The sequence below is a fragment of the Drosophila hydei genome, unplaced genomic scaffold (genome assembly GCF_003285905.1).
Source record: "Drosophila hydei strain 15085-1641.00,03,60 unplaced genomic scaffold, DhydRS2 tig00008145-arrow-arrow-pilon, whole genome shotgun sequence".
In the NCBI taxonomy this organism is placed as follows: domain Eukaryota; kingdom Metazoa; phylum Arthropoda; class Insecta; order Diptera; family Drosophilidae; genus Drosophila; species Drosophila hydei.
In genome coordinates, this window is record NW_022045850.1 from 226,859 (window position 1) to 246,655 (window position 19,797).

Genomic DNA, 19,797 nt, shown 5'->3' on the forward strand with positions numbered 1-19,797 from the left:
CCCTGGGCTCGATCCTCCTTTGCCTTGCTTTATTTTTTAAATTATGAAGTGGAGGTTCGAATCTTGGTGTCGTAATGCCGATTTTTACTTGTTTTTTTTTTTGAATACTCGATACAAACTACGGAAAATATTAAAATACGCAGATAGGACTGGGATCAGGGAATCTACTATTCGGGCAGCCCGACCAGAGCCTTCTTACATGTTATAGCTTGTCTCTGAACATTTGCACACTCATGCACACATACAATATATATAGATGTTTTAAAGAAAATTTTAAAACTAAAAGTATTGCAATTCGAGATTCGAGCTTACGTATCTATACTCATATACTATGTTATATAAGAAAGCAAGTGGACGTCTATCAGAACTGGAACCCTGATCTTAATAACCAGGTTTTTTAGGTACCACCGTAACAAATAATATTTTAGCAGTTGACAATTCAATTTTACAATGCAATAAGCACACATTTAAAATGGGAATTGAGAGAATAATAATTTCGTGAAAATGCAGAGCGAGGGGAAAGTAATCAGCTGATGTTTTGTTTCTCTATTTAGATATATATATATATACTTTACCACACTATATTATATGTACTATATTATATATATGAACCAGAAAATTTATTCGGACTTTGAGTTGCAAGGCGTGCTTGAGGACAAGTTAAATTCAAAAGCATATCAGACAGTTATACAACGAATGACTGCTGAAGAGGCCACCTGTGCGCTGACTATGCCGGATGTAGCCGACGGAGATCTGTAAGTATCCCCGTAGTCAAAGCCCAAACGAATCCTCTAAACTTAAGATTCTGTTGTGCTCAAAACTTACAGCAATTGTGACGATATGCGCAATGGTGACGAAGAGGATGGAGGAGAGGGTGGAGAATCTGGTGCCCATGCGTCACGCAGCATGCCGAAGCCAAAGATTGGGGCCGCTCAAGCAGCGGCTGTTACCAATGTGGTAGCTGGTCGTGTTGGCAATCTGCTCGGCAAAGGCATTGGTGGACTTAGCTCAAAGCTAGGAAGTGGCGGCTGGTTTTGAAGCGACGACAGAATCCAAAACCGAATGTCAATCCATCAACAACGGCTTTGCAAATTATATATATTTATATATTTCGAAATAGATACAGTGTAGCTTCTGCATATATAACTACATATATATATTTTTACGTCCAGCTTCTGATGGCAACTTCGTAGCTTTGCTGAGAACCAAGTCCACAGTTGCATGATTCAATTTACATTCTTTGAAACCAGAAAATAATGGATACAATAAATATAGCTCCGTTTATGTATATAATTCCACAATAACAAAGGATATATAATAAACCCACATACATATATATATATATATATATATATATATATACATCTGTATATGTATATTATATTATATAAATGTATAAAAATCAATCGTGGGTATTATCATTTAAAAAACAGTTCTTTCTGGTATCCAATAACTGTACAATAATTTGTGCTTAATTGAAAACAAAAACTTACGTAACAAACATAATTACCTCTTGGATAATATTATACACAATTATATATACATAATAAATACAATGATAAATCAAATATTATGGGATAGCAAGTATGTTAAGTAATACTCCACATGCATATTTCTTCATCAGCTATAGAAGTAAACTAACTTATAACAAATTATACTCAATATATATATATATATATATATATATATATGTGTTTGTGTTATATATATATATATAATATATAATGTTTCTCGCTTCCATTTAATAACAACCAATATTTAAACTATGTACAATGTAATATGTACTCCACTGATATAAGGCTCTATAGACAATTTAATTGAAGTGGAAATCCTTACACCAAAATATTTTATGTTAAACCATGGCATTTAAATATATACATATAATAATTGATTTATAAATGGTATGTCTGCGTATTCCGATTCCGATTTCAATTGATTATTATAAAACATTGCAATCGACCTATATTATCAAACTGCCATTCGAAATTTCAACTATAAACAAAATAAAAATCATCAAATTTAAGCAGTAATATTGTAAATATCTGCCGAGGTATAAAATCTTCGAAACTCCGACTATAAGTTAATACCATTCAGTTTAATTAAAAAAAAGGACACAAACTAATTTCTATGATAAATTTGCATCTAGTAAATTTTTCAAATATGCTAAAAAGAGCTAGTAAAAATTTAAAAAAAAATCTTATAGTTAAATCTACTAATTAAATACTTCAATGTACATATACATAAGAATATTCTACATTTGGCCTTTATTACAAAATATTATTGAAAAAGCAAAAAAAAAATTGCGCTACTAATTGGAAAGTTGATCATTTAATTAACAATTTAATAATTAATAATTTAACTACAATATATGTTTCACAATATACACAATAAATTCTAGGCTACATATCTATTACATATATTTATATAATTTTAATATTTTAATTCAATTTTTTCCAATTTAAATCTAATCCCTTATCAAATGTATATTATATAAGACCATATATATATACATATTGATTATTCAAAAGAGATATGTAAAATATAAATGAGTGTGTATTCAATACTTGATTTATGAGGGTTCAAGCTGAAAATAATTCCGAGGAACACTAGCATACACATTTTTAGTTAGACGAAATAAAATAGAAAACTTTCATTTGGAATTGTCAACAAATATCACAAACAATGCAATTGCTTTATTTAACTTGCTTTTGTTTTGTTATTTTTTCCTTATAGGGTGCGAAACAAACAGGTTGCATAAATTATAAATATTAGCTGACCTTAAAGATATGTATAAATGTATTTATTTACCATTTTTTGGATCCATAATCCAGCATTCTAATCATAATTTATTGTGCATAATCACTTTTAATCCGTCTGTTACTTACAGAGGAATCCCTTCTTACCACCTATGAGCCCTCATCTCATCTCATGTCCTCTCTTATAATCATCGTCTACCATGTTCTCTTCCCTTTTTTCCTTATCTGTTCTCTTTTAATCATCTATTTGTGTCTACGACTTAAGAGTTACATTATTTATTTTATACAATTGATAGTTCTATTTTGGATACTGGTTCCAAATTTCCCAAATTCTTTAAATTTAAGTTCAGCTGGAAATAGGACCCATATGTGAAGGAGTTTGCATTTTTACTGAGCTGACAATTACTTCAATCGAATATGTAGATCATATTCTGAAAATTTTATTATAATCCATTAAGTAAAACAGAAGTTATTAAACGTTTGGCCAATTTGAAAAGCATGTAGCGAGGAGCGCCAAGCGACCGCATTTTTCCTATGCAAATGGGTGTATTATTTTCTATTCGAAGAATCGAAATTGCGATTGAATTGAGGTTGAGATTTGCAATTTCTCGGACAAGCAGTGCAGTAACGGTGATGTTAGAGGCGGCGCTCGATGCCGAGAATACACGCATTTGAATGTATGCGTACACACGCATAGGAAAAATGCATGCGCGTGGCGCTGCTGACGTGCTTTTGCAAATTGGGCAAACGTTTTGTTTAATAACTTCTGTTTTACTTAATGGATTTTAATGAAATTTTGAGCATATGATTTACATATTCTATTGGCTCCTCCTTCACATAATGGCCATATTTTCAACTAAAATTAAATTTAAAAAATTTGGGGAAATTTGGAGCAGGTATCAAAAAAATCAAAATTGCAGAAAATATATATAAAACCAGCTCTAGTTCTTAAGACGTCCGAGATATAAATTATGAACTGCATTTCAATCATGTTTTTATTCGATAACCATTAAAAGCGAATAGGTATCGAATATTTGAAACAAACTTAAAATGCGCGTGCTATAGACCTACAAAAAAATTTTCTTTAGCTCTTGTAGAAGCTGAGATCAACGCGTTCTCACACATATGGACAGACGAACAGACAGACAGACAGACAGGGTTCATCATTATAATTTATGGAGTCTGCCACGCCTCCTTCTACCTGCATACATTTGCACAAAACCATTATATCTTGTTCCCATTTTCAATGGGATCAGGGTTTTCTTTTTAAATTGGGGCATTAATTTTGTGAAGACCATGATAGCCTAGTCAGTCCAAGACTTCTGTTCTTAATATGTATCCCACATAAGGCACACGATAACAACAGAAAGGTTACAAAACTATTGAAATAACAATTTGATCGACGTATAACGTTCCAGGTCCATCTACTAAGCTTCGGCTCGTTTGCTTGATGGGTGAGCAGCTACCTCGACTGGTTGATCTTCGAATGATGCCGTTCGCCAAATCCTATGGTTCTGGCTTACGTGGCAAATTCCTATAAGAAATTGCTTTTGAAAGTCATTGATGACAGCGACATCACAAGAGAATTCATCGGATTCAATTTCTGATTTTGCAATCCTCTTTGACTTGTCGGTCCAATAACAATGCAACAGTTTGGATCGCGTAAGCTTAACGTGTTCTAACTTAAAAATGTTGGCAGTAGTCTCAAAATGAGAAGTATCATATTTATATTTGTATCCAAAGGACACGAACTCAGCAATAGATAAGCTAGATTTAAGGGATGAAATACGCACGAGTTAGGGTATAAAAACCATTGATCAGACGAATAACGATCAATACAAAACTGAACAACATCACAATTAAGTGTATACAAATTTGAACTGACTAAAATAGACTCTTAGCCTTTAGGAGGCTGGGCGCAAAAATATGATCATTTAGATGTCTAACAGAATGCATTGATGGATTTCTGTCTGACAGACGCAATCGGGTAGCATTTCATGAATATAGGAAAACATTTCTGCCGATCTGTTAGCCCTTATGTCTATGCACTTAGTAACTTGGACGTACTGACGCCTACGTATTTTCCAAATGGTGGATTTCTATATCCAAGTTACGAAGCAAGAATCGGTTAGAACTCAGGTAGCGGATGAGCGAGCTATCTTTATACGGCTATCTGTTAGGCTATTTACAATTGTAAACAAGCAGTTGTGCTCCATATGTATATGTTAACAAAGAGTTTAATCTACTTTTATTCTATTTAAAGTTAAGACTAAGCTGGCTCTAAACGATATTGTGACGCCGATGGGGTTGCTGCAACCAAGTTTCAGAGTCGCCTGATTTTCACCTTGCTGTTTTGCAAAGTTAGATAATTGTCGGAATCTGCTGTTGACTTTATTTGCAAATTTATCCTACTCATTGTTATCTTATCAGTTACTAATTCTCTCTTAGTTTTAACTGTTTCCGAAGTCTATAAAATCTTATTTGGCGAAATCAACTAATAGCTGTTAAATTTAGAGTTGATGTCGTCAAAAATAGAGTAATTACCAATTCCGCTTAATTTTTGATATAATAGACTTTAGCAGACAAGGGTTCTAGCGAGTATACGGACAGCAAATGCAGTTTACTCTTTCTCTTCGTGAATGAATATAATTAAAATATTAATTTTGTTTCTCTTGTCAACATGTTTTTTATTTTTTATTTATTATTTTTTTTTATTTATCAGTATTTGTTTGTATAATTAATTCTTTTAATACATCAAATTATTTACTAATGTAATTCTTGCATTATATTCTTATGTGAATGCCTTATTTATTATAGATAATGTAACTACATATTTATAATAAATGGGGTGTATATAACATTTAATTTGTATTATATATATAACTATATCTAAATACTGCTTATATCTATGCATGTGTATTAGTATCAACCTCTTAACTATACATATTTATGTCTACTTACTTGGTAAAAGATCTATTAAATATAAACGGAACAATTAACCAATATTAATTGCAATTAGGTTATTTTTTTTTGTTTATTCATTGAATGCAAATTAATTATTAAATATTAATTTTAAATTCTGTGCCCACTTCCGTACAATTTTTAAATACATATGTACATATGCACAACAATGCTGTGCCTCTCAGTCCAATACACCAATATACATATATATATATATATATATATATATATATATATATATATATATATATATATATATATATATATATATATATATATATATATATATTAATACATGTACATGTAATACTCTGTCAAACCCTTTAATATATTTACGCAAAACTCCACTCTGAGTTAGCAAAGCTTGCATATGTATAAATACATTTATTTGAGCGAGAGAGAGAGCGAGAGAGAGAGTGTGTTAGAGAGTAGAGAGAGTAATGAGCTAGGTGTTAGCAGCTACATCTCGTTGAAAGTACAGACTGTCACATGTATGTGTTGTCTAGGGCTTTTCAAAATCTTGCATAGGACGCTGTACAGGGTATTTGTCTAGTTGATATAGATATGTGAATGGAGAAAAGAACGAGACATTTATGGCCAATTATATGAATAAAGGTATTGAGCTGCATTTACAATATATACCTCCACAGTACATACATACATATGTATATACGTACATATGTATGTTGTACGTACCTTGGATGCACAGTGAAATGTAAAGGCATTTATGGACTGAATGTGACCTTATATACATACATTTATATATAAAATACAAATTTGTTGACGTTATTGTTGGTATATATTAACTTAGAGGTTATGATCAATAAATAAAACTGTAAATATTGCAAAACTGTTTCTCATATGCACTATTTACTTAGTAAACATTAAAAAAAAAACACAGAAAATTGGAAGCATAGTTAACGTAAATATAAGTTTTTGTTTTTTTTTTGTTTTGCTTTTGCTTTTGCTTTTGATTAGAATATATTCTAAAGCTAGTGTTCTGTTTCTAAATATACGTCTATAGATATGTGTTTTTACATATAGAACTATATCTCGAACCATTCTGTCTTTAATAGTGTGGCTGCGCTTTCGATTTCGGTTTATTGTAATTTGGAAAAAATCCTGTAACATACTAATATAATGTATGTGTTATTAACCTGACATACTAATATAATGTATGTGTATATGTATGTGAGCTTGTTGTTGATAATGCGTATGTGTGTGTGTGTGTGTGACTGGCTGTGTGTGAGTCTGTGTGCGGGTGTCTGAGTGTGTATGTCCGCTATTACATGTTTATGCCAGTTCAATAATTTGCACATACTAATATACACATACATTAGCCCGTTATGTTGATGTTGGGGTATGTGTTTGTATGTAATTAATTCGTTATGTATATACTTATATTGACTTAAAACATCTGTGTATATCTGTTTAGGTGTGCACCTTAACTGATATAACACTTGTCTATATAAATATATGTCATTTTATTTAAATACGTATTTAACAGTCTTTTTTTATAATTGGCAATGGGTTTACACACATTGTTAATACATATATATATATATATATATATATATATATATATATATATATATATATATATATATATTATTTTTTTTTTCGCATTAATTTAATTAACATTCATATTCCTAACCTCTCCACTAAATGTTTGGCTTAATCTTCTCCATATTTCTATATGAAATCAACACCTATGTACAAATGTTGATATTAACTTAAGGACTTAAGGAGAACCTGATTTGATAAGTCATGTATCTCTTATGTATATACAAGCATACATATATTCATACATACATACATATATAACTGGCCAGTTAGATTTACACTGCATATATTGTCCAAAGTAAATTAATCAATATATATATATATATATAGATATACAATATACACATACATATGTACACGCAAAAACTGGGATACTTTTTTTCCAGTATGAGCTATCAGGTCCAATTTTTTTATAATAAATTCGTACGTTCTTTCTTGCATATGTGTATATGTCTATATATATATATATAGATATATATATATATATATATATATATATATATATATATATATATGTACATACACAGAGATATACAGTTATGCATACACAGACATATGTATATACATTCATGACTAACAGTACATTCATCGAAAATAATAAAAAAATAATACTGTTTATGTTTTACTACTTGAACACACCTCGCGTATGTGGGTGAAAGAGTGTTAGTGAATAGAGAAATACCTTGATATATGGTATATACGATCGATTAGAATAATCTACATTTTCAAATATAAATTGTTTGGCCACACATGAATATAAATTGTTTGGCCGCATTCAGTTTTTTGTTCTGTTTTATCCTTTGCAATATAGATTATGCAAATACTTTTATGTAATTACGTTAATAATTATAATATATATATATATATATATATATATATATATATATATATATATATATATACATATAAATATATACATATTGGAGTTATTATATGTTAGTGACTTGACTTTGATGTTGCTTTGACTTGGCATTCATAGAATCATATCGTGTGTTGGACTAGGGTACACACTTGGATTGCCGATTGGCTGATAATAATTCTTGTTGGCTGATAAAGTATGTATATAACATACTGTGTATTTTTTGATAATAAATTCGTGTATATATGTATGTGTACATGTGTGCTTATATATGCATGTTTATAGGAAGGTGAGTACTTTTGGCACTTATCCAATAATGGCCACATGTTACATTTGTTACAACTATGGCAATGGAGATGATGGGTGAAGCGGAGCGAGTCGTGGTACTGTATTGCACGTTAGCTAATTGGCTACTTGGCGTATGCTGATCCTGAAGTAAGAGCGATACGACCTGACAGACTGACCGACAATAGTCTGATATATGCCATAAACCACTAATCCGAAGCGCTTCCGTTTGAGTGAGTGTTGGTAAGGCAATATTGTCAGGTGACGAAGGCTGATTGATACAAGAGCTAAAGTCATGCCGCTGCCAGACTGCTACGAAACGCTTATTGCTCCAGTCTCAGTTGAACTGGGTGCCGAGTTACTACCAGTCGCTGCTGGCGAATCAGATGTATTCCGACGTTTTATACTGCTTAAAGTGGGCGTGTCAATGGCCTGGACGGCTGAACCGATGTGATTGTTGCTACTGCTGTTGCTGTTACTGTTGTTGATACTGCTGCCTGTGCCTGCTAGATGGTTGCTCAACTGTTGCTGGAAATGTTGACTGAAGCTGCTGCTAAAGAGCGAGTGATGCGAATGAGGATGCGGATGGGGATGCGGATGCGTATGCGAATGTAGATGCGTGTGCGGATGTGGCGAATTCAAGTGCGTGTAAGGATTATGGGCTAAAATCGCTGAGGTCGATTGAGTTTCCAACAGAGCAATATTGTTATGCTCTCGGCGCTTGGTCAATTGATTGATGCTGAGCGGATTGTTAATGTCACGCGGATTGGCGCCAATCGGATTGCGATGCAGGCTTATTGCAGGTATCGATGCAGATGCGGATGCCGATGTTGATGCCGATGCCGATGCCGATGCCGATACTGATGCCGATACCGATGCCAATACCGATGTCGATGTAGGTATGGGTGAAGCAATCGTCATAGACGTTGTCTTCATACTCGAATTGCTATAACTGTTGAAGCCATTTGTTGCCAAAGAGGTAACTGCGATAGTGCTGCTGCTGCTGATAGTTGCAGCTGCAGCGGGGAATAGCTGATCTGGATTAAGGCCCATGCCTAGATGGCTGAAGCGATTGCCGAGCATCATGGCACGCTCATTAGAAGAGTTTGGTGTTGCAGCAGTCACTGATGAAGCTGTGCTAGAGGTATTCGGTGTATTATTACTAATGTTACATGTTGAACTGATGCTGGAACCGGAACCAGATCCAGATATTAATAACTGACTACTCGTCAACGTCTGTTCGGTACTACTGGTGTTAATAACAGAAAGCGGAGCTACATTACTATTGTTATTGTTGGGGTTGGTGTTGGTGACAGGCGTCATTGGACTAGTTAACATATTTATATTAAGCGGACTGGCCACACTGGTGGTTGTCGATGGACTCTGTAGGCTGGAGAGGCCGCTCAGACAGCCTGGGCTTGACAGCGATTGACTCATTGACTCCGTGTCCTCATTGTCGGCAATTTTATCTCGATTCATATCGATCATCTCATCTCCGCTACCAGAGCTGCCAATGCCACCGCCGCCGCTCATTAACAGATCTTCATCATCATCATCATCATCATCGCTCAGCTGGCTCAGATTGCCAGTATCGTCCATGCCACTGCCTTCCTCATGGCCGTCGTTTCCATGCAATGCCTCCATATAGCGTATGCATTTCTTTTTACGTCTGCACAATCAAAAAGAGATAGAGAAGAAGAATCAGTATTAGAATCATTATTATTTGAAGTGTTGCTAATATATGTTTTTGCTCTTTGCAAATATGAAGGGCATTCCACAACAGAGATGCAGAAGACAAATAAAATAATAGATATAATATAATACATGCACACGGTTCGGCAGGGTTAAATATATACATATACATACCATACATATATATATATATATATATATATATATATATATATATATATATATATATATATATATATATATATATATATATATATATATTTATATATATATATATATATATATATATATGATCGTGCGTGAAAGAGAATGGCAAAAATAATACTTTTAGCGGAAAATTTTCATACAAATCAAAGAATTTCTAAGGGAACGGAAATTTCAATCAATTAAATTATTTCTTTTATTAATAATTATGTTATATTTGATTATTATTTTTAATGTTTAGTTTCTTTTAAATTTTAACTATTAATTTGCTTCTTAATAATTATGATAGTGAAATCATATTTTTTTTTTAAATATTTAGAGGAGGTTGACATTTTTTTTTATTATTGAAACAAATAATAAAAATATAAAAAAATTATACCTAAATATTTTTTTTATTTTCATTTACTGAATATTAGTTTTTAATATTTGCTTATTTGAGATCTGGCAATATATTGGAACTTAATTTTTTGGAAATTTCGTTTTGGATGAATAAATTAGAAAAAGCTCTAAAAAAGCAATTTTTTCTAATTATTCGCTGGATCTAATGCCGGTAGCAAATCTAAAAATAAAATATAGAAAAAGAGAGTTTAACAAGTTCTATTTTACATTTAATTATAGTAAAAGAGAATGGTAGACAAATATGCTATCTATAAGCTCCTATATACTATCTATATCTGTAAACTCATCGACAAAAGTGTTTTTTTAGCAAGTCGAAACATCCACAATTTGATATCACATTAAAATTAATACAGTCATATTATATGATATTACTGCATGCAGCCATTAAAAACTCATGAAAGCAAGTAAAAGATGTATAAAAATAAATGTAAAATGTCTCTCATATATATTTTTGTATGTATGTATATTATTTTTATTCCATATTCTCAATGTTTACAATATATATACACATTTTTCATATACGAGGATGGTCTTTAAAACACGATAACTAAAAGCTAGAAATCCGTTCATATCTTTTGTTAAATAAAATAAAATACAATATTGTTTGTGAATATATTCTTTATTTACGGAAACGTTTTCAGACCGCCCTCGTATGCCTAATTAGCCCGAAACATAATTTTTAAGCTGAACTATGGAGCTTTTGCAATCTGGCTCGATTTATTATATATGAAAGTCAATCGTTTGTAATAAATACAGAACAATTTTAATTTAAAATTAAAAAAAATTTGCAATGCAAAAAAACAAAACAAAACACAAAAACTTTGCAGTCAAGTAAAGTAACATTTAATAATTAGAAAAATCATATCGTGGAAAAACTGATTATGCTCACAATAAATGAAAACGTAACAAATGTTGCAACAGCAACAACAACGGCAAAAACAACAACAACAACAACAATAACAACAAACAGCTCTAGCAAAACAAAATACATAATAAATATACAAACATATATGTATTTCTGTACGTACATATACATTTATATATGTATATTCCCTACAAATTTTAATTAAAATTCGCCAAATCAATACAATAACACTTTTTAATTACAAAACATTTACACATAGCTTAAGCAAAATAAATATTTGGACACTTAAAGATACATATATCATATTTAAGATACATATATCATATTTTTATACGTGTAAATGTTTTCTTTTATATATGTACGAATATATTTTTTGCTTAGCCTATGGATATTGTTTTAGTACTTCATCAAAACTTGGCAACATCGCATATACTTTTCTTATTCATTTATCTATTAATAATTTGACTAAACACTATCACGGAAAAAATCCGTTTTGATTTTTATTTTAAGGAATCGGCCAATTTCAATAAATATATTTATTTTTTTATGTTGATCAATTTTGCCATTAGTGAAATTTATTTGTTTTTATTTATGGTTTCTTGTATTTAATAGAAAGGGAAAGTTAAGCGTTACTTTTATGTAGTTAAAAAATGTTCCTTATTTGTTTTTTAAAAAAGAAAAGCTAATGCTAATGCGACTCGATGCTAGTTTTGTATTTATATATATATATAAATATATATATATATATATATATATTTATATATATAAATCAAAAATAATTAAAAAATATTTTTTGATTGTTTTTATAATTTGTTAATACAAATTAGCATTCAGTTGATTGATATATGTACAAATAGATAGACGTTTTATTTACTGGCATTTTGCAGAGTCGTAGTCGTGCATCTGCCCCTGTTTTAATTGGGCTGCTGTGTAACTTTTTTGGTTGCTCTCCCGGTGGATATGATGCCTGGGCTTAATTAATTTACAAATTGACATAGGTCGGCGGTGCTTGAGGTGAAAGCTGTTGAGTACTTGAGGAAGTTCCACTCGCACCACCACCACCAGCACCACTAACACCTGCACCAGTAGCTGCCCCATTTATCGATCCCACTGATCCATTATTTCCATTATTATTGGACATCAATTGCAGATGTGTGTGCGTGTGGGAGGACGATGTCGATGAGGATGATGAACTCGATGACGAGTTGGGCAGCAAAACTGTTGTCGCACCTACCATGGCCGGCGTCAGCATGCCGACGCTTATGCTATTCACACCTGGCCCACTACTGACAAGGCCGACGCCCACGTTGCTGTTGATCCCCAAACTGACGTTGGGACTGAATTATATATGTATGCAAATAATCCAAGCAATTTGAATATTGGAAAAGAACGATAATTGTATTTCGTCAAACATTTTGTTTACAATAATGAAAATTCCAAATTCTATATGTTTGTGTGTGTGTGTGTTTGTTTGTTTTTTTTCTATCTGTGTAGATTTGAAATTTGTTTATTAATGCCACTATAAACAAACATTTAAAACATAAAGGTACTACGTTCCAATTGATAACTTGAAATGAGTCCAAAGAAGTTATTCTTTGAGCTTTCTTAATTTGAGAAAATTGTGACAAAGCCTCAGTTCCACTTGTGGAATAACCAATTAGGCTTTCATTCAATTTTCAAAAAATGTATGATCCTTATTTTAACATTCAACACAGAATCGATTCCCAAAGAATCAAGCTAAGATGTTTTAAAATAAATTAAAAAAAAAATTCAGAAACAAATTCTAAAGAATAAAAAAATATTAGTACAGTGTAAAATAAAAAAGAAAAATAATACAAGTTTTACATTTTTCCTAACAAATTATAAATGAACAATTTCTATTACTTCCAAGCTAAAAGAGGCAGTTCTACCATTCTGAACGATCACTGCGCCTTTTTGGTCTTCTGACATACAATTTAACAAAATCAATATACCTTGGATTTCTATGTTCAATGGGTGCAGAGTACACAAATTGAAGTTATCTGGACCATCATATATACATATATATGCATAAAAATATGAAAAATAAATACACGGAAAAACTAATAAATATATAGAATAGAATAGTATAAATGGGAATACTCTTAAAATATATTAATAATAATGATTTCCAACCCAACAATTAAATTAAACCTCTTCTAATATGAACATATTGATGTATTATGGAGTTAATGGCATAGCTGGGATGGACCTACAAAGTGCGTCTCAACAAGGTGTCCTTCACTTTGCTGCAAAATCCGTAAACAAAATATGAAAAATATGAGTATTGATCGGGCATATGATGGGACTTAACTCGTCATCTGAAACATCTTATATGGGATCGGAATTGCTTATATTTTTATTTAATCCTATTTTTAATAAGAGAAAAAGGTTTATAAGCCATAAAAATGTTTATAAAAATAAATATTGTCGAATGTTTCTCCAATGTTGAAAATATATTGTTAAAAATATTTGAAAAAAAATATTTTAACAGAAAATATATTTTTACATACCAAATAAGTCTTTTCTTAGGAATTTAAACTTAAAGGTATAGTTCGAATTTGAAAAAAGTATTAGCCAGTCATTTATCATCGGCCAGCTAGGTCGAGCTAGAGCATCCGATGCTTTCAAGCATCTCTCCACAATACATAGCATTAAAACGTTAGGAAGCAAAAAAACAAAACTCCAGAATACGTAATAAATAAATAATTTCCCAACTAATCCCGGTCCAATTGAAACATCAATAATTCCAATACAATGGCTACTGAGAATCATGAATAAAGACAGAGTTTCGGATGAAGAAGAGTTAATTGTGCCCTCAAAAGATAATAATAAATTAAAGTTAATTTAACTTGTATTTTAATCCATTATTTGTTAATGAAAGAAACAGCGCTAGAAAGAAAGATATATATACCTTTCTCTGCTTTTCCCTTTTTCTCTATCTCTCGCGGTTTCTTTTTCTGACTGAATTTTTCCTCTACTCTGTCTTTCACTTTTTCTTACTCTCTTGTATGTTTCTCTCTTCTCGCCTCCTTATAAGTAGTTGCCGATGGACTAATGGATATCCACTATTCAAGTAGGTCAACATCAAATTGGATAAATCAAAAGATTTTTGCTTCTGGGCCAGGTGCAGGCAAGGTCAAAGTAGAGGAAAGAGCATTATATAGCATGCAAATACATTTCATAGAATCTGGATCGCCCTTAGTTACTTTATAGTCAACATTAGTGTTAAGTATTATCTAGAATCAGGATACCAATACAATAATATGTGTGTGTGTGTTGAGGTGTTTATGCTCGTATGTGAATGTGGAATACTATGTCATAGCGTATGTAGTAGTAATTATGTAAGTGGATGTGGAAAGTTTCCAATGATGTGGCAAACATTTTTGTGGAGCCCTGAATTTCCTTACACTCAAGCATATGGACAGTTGTTATTTGAGTTGCTAACGATTTTTTTGTATATTTATACATAATACGGATTTATTTGCTGATCTACCACAAATTAGCTTATTTACATTTTTGGAAGAGCGCATTCACTCCATGAAATTAGATATAGTCTGATTATATTTGATCTAATTCTATTGCTCACTTGGAAACAGAGCGTGAGATAGAAAATGTTAATTAGTTTGTCATCAAATATATAACAGTTTGGCTAAAAAGTTCATTGGATACTATTACAAAAATTATATTAAAAATTTATGTAACAGGCTGAAGAAGGAGTGAAAGACCCCATAAAATATATTCAGCCCCGTATGTATGAAGTATGTATGTATGATCTATAGCTATTCCCGTTTTATTGATATCAATTAAAAACACTATCTACATCTCTTATAGGTTAAGAGCTACAGTCTCTAAATTTTGTATTTACTTTTATGTATGTATTTTATACAATTTTATTTTTTTTTATATATTTCATACCGGTTTTCAATTCTTCAAAATTTTTTAAAGATCAGTGTAAAATATAGTCAATATATTAACGGGTTTTCCTTTTTACTAAACTGACAAGTATTCCAATAGAAAACTTAGAATATCTGCTGAAAATGTCAGTTCATTCCTTTAAATAAGACAGCAGTAATTCAAAACAAGTAAGAAAGCTCTAGTCGGGGTGCCCGACTAGGAGATACCCTGATCCCAGTCCTATCTGCGTTTATTAATATTTTCCTTAGTTTATATCGAGTATTCAAAAAAAAAATAAACAAATAAAAAACGACTCTACGAGACCAGGATTCGAACCCGGATTGTTTGCGCACCGTGCACCAACTCTATAAACACCGCCACTTCATAATTTAAAAAAAATAAAACAATAAAAAATATTTCATCTCCACCGGTCTCTACCAACACAGCCACTCCATCTCCTGTAGGAGTTGCAAATTTGAAGTTGAGTAGCAGCTGCGAATTCGAGCAGTATTCAATCGCAATTTCGATTCTTGGAATAGAAAAGCATACACGCATTTGAATGTATGTGTGCACATGGATTAATGGATTTTAATGAAATTTTCAGCATATGATTTACACATCCTATTGGCTTGGTTGAGATGCAAACGCCTTCACATAATGGACCTAGTTACAACTAAACTTAAATTTGAAGAATTTGGGGAAATTTGGAGCTGGTATCAAAAATCCAACAAAAATCAAAATTGCATAAAATATACATAAAACTAAATACAACACAAAACCATTGTGAAGTGGAGGTGTTAGGAGAGAAGTTCTCTGTTCAGCGTCAGGCGTCGTCAGGCCTTTTTTTCTAACATCAAGTGGCGGTGTTATTAGGGGTGATGCACGTTGCATAGGAGATGTTGATTTGAGTCTTTGGACAGCTATTTTTCCTTTTTTTATACTAGATACAAGCTATGGAAAATATTTAATAAAGCAGATCGGACGTGGTTCAGGGTATCTCCTAGTCGGGCGCTCCGACTAGAGCTTTCTTACTTGTTATAGTTTCGGCAAATACCTTTCATGGGTGCTAAATTTCTTACCAGTGAGCCTTCTCTTGAGGTTAGAGAGCACGAAAACGTCGTTGAGGACCAGATTTGGATAGTACAGTAAATGTGGTTTCAATACGAAGACCAAGGCATGCAATTTTGCCAACGATTTTATTGTTACACTGTGTATTGTAATAAACTAATTAAAGTTGCTTCACTCAAAATTATATATCTCACAAACGTGTCTTTTCAAGCTAAGGATTAGCTCATATCATATGAATCATATGGATTTAAAACTAATAGCGCTATTTATGGGTAAGCCTATGATATGAACTTTTCAGTCGAATTGTTATATATATATATATATATCTGTTCCCATAGATCCCTCAAGAAAATCAGATTCCAGATGATTAAAAAGTACGTATTTTGATTGACTGATTTATTAAGCAATAGCAATATATACCCACAGCTCAAATATGCATGTACCTATGTATGAATGACTATGTAAGCCTAAAATTCTAATATCCACACTGCGTTTATACATACGTAGTTTACACATAGTTTACATTCGATATCCGAACAAGGTCTTTAAAAATAAAAGGATATGGAAGGATCTGACTGGAAAAAGCTAATTCTAGGCAGCACTGATTGATTCGTTCTAGTTTCTCTAGGAAACTACGTGAAATCTTGTGAATTAAATTTAATGAATCTCATGTATGTAAACGCAGTATAAAATACTTAATGTGGATAAAGCAAGCTATGAATTTACAAGATTTTTATTATTTATTTGCAACATACCTGCAGGGCTTGCACCACTGATTCTGCTGATCCAGTCCAAAGCGCGCTCGACACTTCTTCATATTGTTGCCTAGGAAAGGAATTGTTAAGTTTGTTTTTGCAGATTTGTTGGCATTCATATTATAAAGAAGGTACATTAAAGATAAATTTGGTTCAGTTGAGCATGAGATCAAGTTTGTTAGTTGGGCAGCAAGTAGAAGGTAGTTAAAGCATTCAATTACAGTTAGCTTACTAAAATTAAGTATTGTAAAAAGAGCATCACTACAACTAAGACGAAAATACGAAAACAAAGAATCAACCAAAACTTAAAGCATACTTAAGCCTTAAAGCTAAATTCATTTACAGGTTAAAGACAATTTTATTTAAAACTAGTTGATCAAAAAGTCACTATAGTATAATCAAATTTATTTTAAAAGTTTATACTATATTCCTAAGCTATATATTCATACATCAATGAGCACATCAACTTCGGAGCCTGCAGGAGTTAGAGACTTGATTAGATTCCCCAATGTTAAATGCAAATCAAGCATTTCCCTTTATCAATTAAAATCGATTAATACGTTGCCGACTTTCAAATATAAATGAAGTATATTTAAAGTTTTAAGTATCTATCCTTTGTAGCTAACGATATCGCAAGGCGTATATTTGTAGTACTTGTAGTCTAGAACAAAAGTATATGAAAATTGATCAATTTTATGGGTGGGTCTGGCACAAATCCATTATAAACCATTATACTCTGAATTGCCATCTTCAATGGATTCCGGATGTAATCAAAATTTTAGTTTGAACTTTTGTATCGTTAAGTACGGTCCTACAGATAGGGTATATTCGAAGGGTATCGCGAAATTCGTCTATTTTTAAATAGTATTTTTCCAATCCTCAAAGCACTTCGATGCGGCAATTTCGGGACCAAGAAAAAATCACAGTGGCCATATCTGTGGAACACGGTGGCTGTGGCATCATTGGTGTACAACGAGGTGTAAGCAGGTGTGTTATAAAATAAACAAACTAACTGATCATTTTAATAAATGCTTACATACAAGCAGTTGCACAGATACAATCACCTCGCATCTGTGATTGTATCTGTGTAAGCGTAGTATTAGGTTATTTAATTTAAAACGAGTTGACTATGATCGTGTATATATATTAACTTAACTAAATACCTGGTGGCAAACCTAAAAAAATACTTAGAGATAATAGGCTATATATAGAAAAGTAATTTTAATGTATTGTAAAATAATCTAAACATTAATTTGTGAAGTGAAAGCTGGCTATATAAATATTTCTATATATATATATATATATATATATATATATATATATATATATATATATATATATAATTTGTATATATTAGAAAATCATTTCGTGCGATCTCTAATAAGACTAGACAATTCACATTTATGGACAAACAGACAAACATACGTACATAGATATATATATTTATATATACATATTGTTACAATGGGTTAGATGAATGAATATAAGTCTGAATGATAAGTGTGTGTAATCTATGATCACAAATTATATTTTCCAAGTCCAAATCTTATTTACAAATTATTTCTTTGATCGAACTTATAGTAATTGATTTTTATTTAGAAAAATCATATTTTTTTTTGTTTCAAATGAACAATAGGTTATTCACCCGAGATCCAATTGCGATATAAATATATATATATATATATATATATATATATATATATATATATATATATATACATATTATTATATATATACATATTTTGCTTTTTAATTCTGATCGATTAACTTTTTGGCTATCTGTATTTTTATTTTGGTTTGATTTTTGATAATTTTGGTATATATGATTATAGTAGATATGGTTTAAGATAAAATTTTATGTATCTAACCTCCTGCGTCGCTGCTAGCATCTTGTTTTCGCTTCCTCTTCTTGCCACGCGATGCATTCGTTCGTGAGCTCCAATCAGGATACATTTGCATGTGCAGCTGACGTTCCCTTCTGGCTAGCTCGTAATATTTCGCCTGCTCCTCACGCCCCAAGGCATGCCACTAAATTAGGTGGGGCGTGGTATATATATATACATATATATTTATATATAATTATATTTTGTGGTGTACAAATTGTTGTTGTTGTGTGCATTTTTATCAGACATTTATATATATAAACATATATATATAAAATAGCGATAATTTGCATTTGGTATTTCGTTCAATCAATTTTTTTTTCAGATAATATTTGTTAAGTTAAGTTAGTTTTTCGTTTATATGTTATTTTCATATTTATTTAAGTGTTTATATTATTTATTTCAAGTTGTATATATTTTTAGCATACTCATCAAGTTTATATTTGTGATTGCATACATGCATTCATGTCAGATCAAATATTTCATATTATAGAAATTTTATATTTTTTGAAGATTTGATTGCGATATACGCAAATGGAAAATAATGAAAAATAAAGAGAGATAATATATGCAGAGATATACATTAATCAAT

General features: G+C 31.4%; 2 protein-coding genes across 18 annotated transcripts in view; one reads left to right on the forward strand and one right to left on the reverse strand.

Annotated features, from left to right (window-relative positions):
* LOC111595873 (calcium-dependent secretion activator) overlaps positions 1 to 12,791 on the forward strand; it is a 32,461-nt gene extending 19,670 nt beyond the window's left edge. For 8 of the 9 annotated variants that reach the window (XM_023309788.2, XM_023309790.2, XM_023309791.2 and 5 more), the window contains 2 exons: positions 616 to 755; positions 828 to 1,321. In XM_023309788.2, the coding sequence (XP_023165556.1) occupies positions 616 to 755; positions 828 to 1,038 (351 nt within the window). In that variant the 3' untranslated portion in view covers positions 1,039 to 1,321. Of the gene's footprint in view, positions 1 to 615; positions 756 to 827; positions 1,322 to 12,734 lie in introns of those variants that run through there. The other variant, XM_030225860.1, reaches the window with a different exon arrangement.
* The window catches only part of LOC111597895 (protein pangolin, isoforms A/H/I/S), a 54,440-nt gene continuing 42,851 nt past the window's right edge, over positions 8,209 to 19,797 (reverse strand). For 4 of the 9 annotated variants that reach the window (XM_030225864.1, XM_030225861.1, XM_030225863.1 and 1 more), the window contains exons 11-12: positions 17,323 to 17,392; positions 8,209 to 10,093 (exon numbers count right to left, since the gene is read on the reverse strand). In XM_030225864.1, coding sequence (XP_030081724.1) covers positions 8,737 to 10,093; positions 17,323 to 17,392 — 1,427 coding nt within the window. In that variant the 3' untranslated portion in view covers positions 8,209 to 8,736. Of the gene's footprint in view, positions 10,094 to 12,458; positions 12,922 to 17,322; positions 17,393 to 19,190; positions 19,351 to 19,797 lie in introns of those variants that run through there. The other 5 variants (XM_030225865.1, XM_030225866.1, XM_030225867.1 and 2 more) reach the window with 4 other exon arrangements.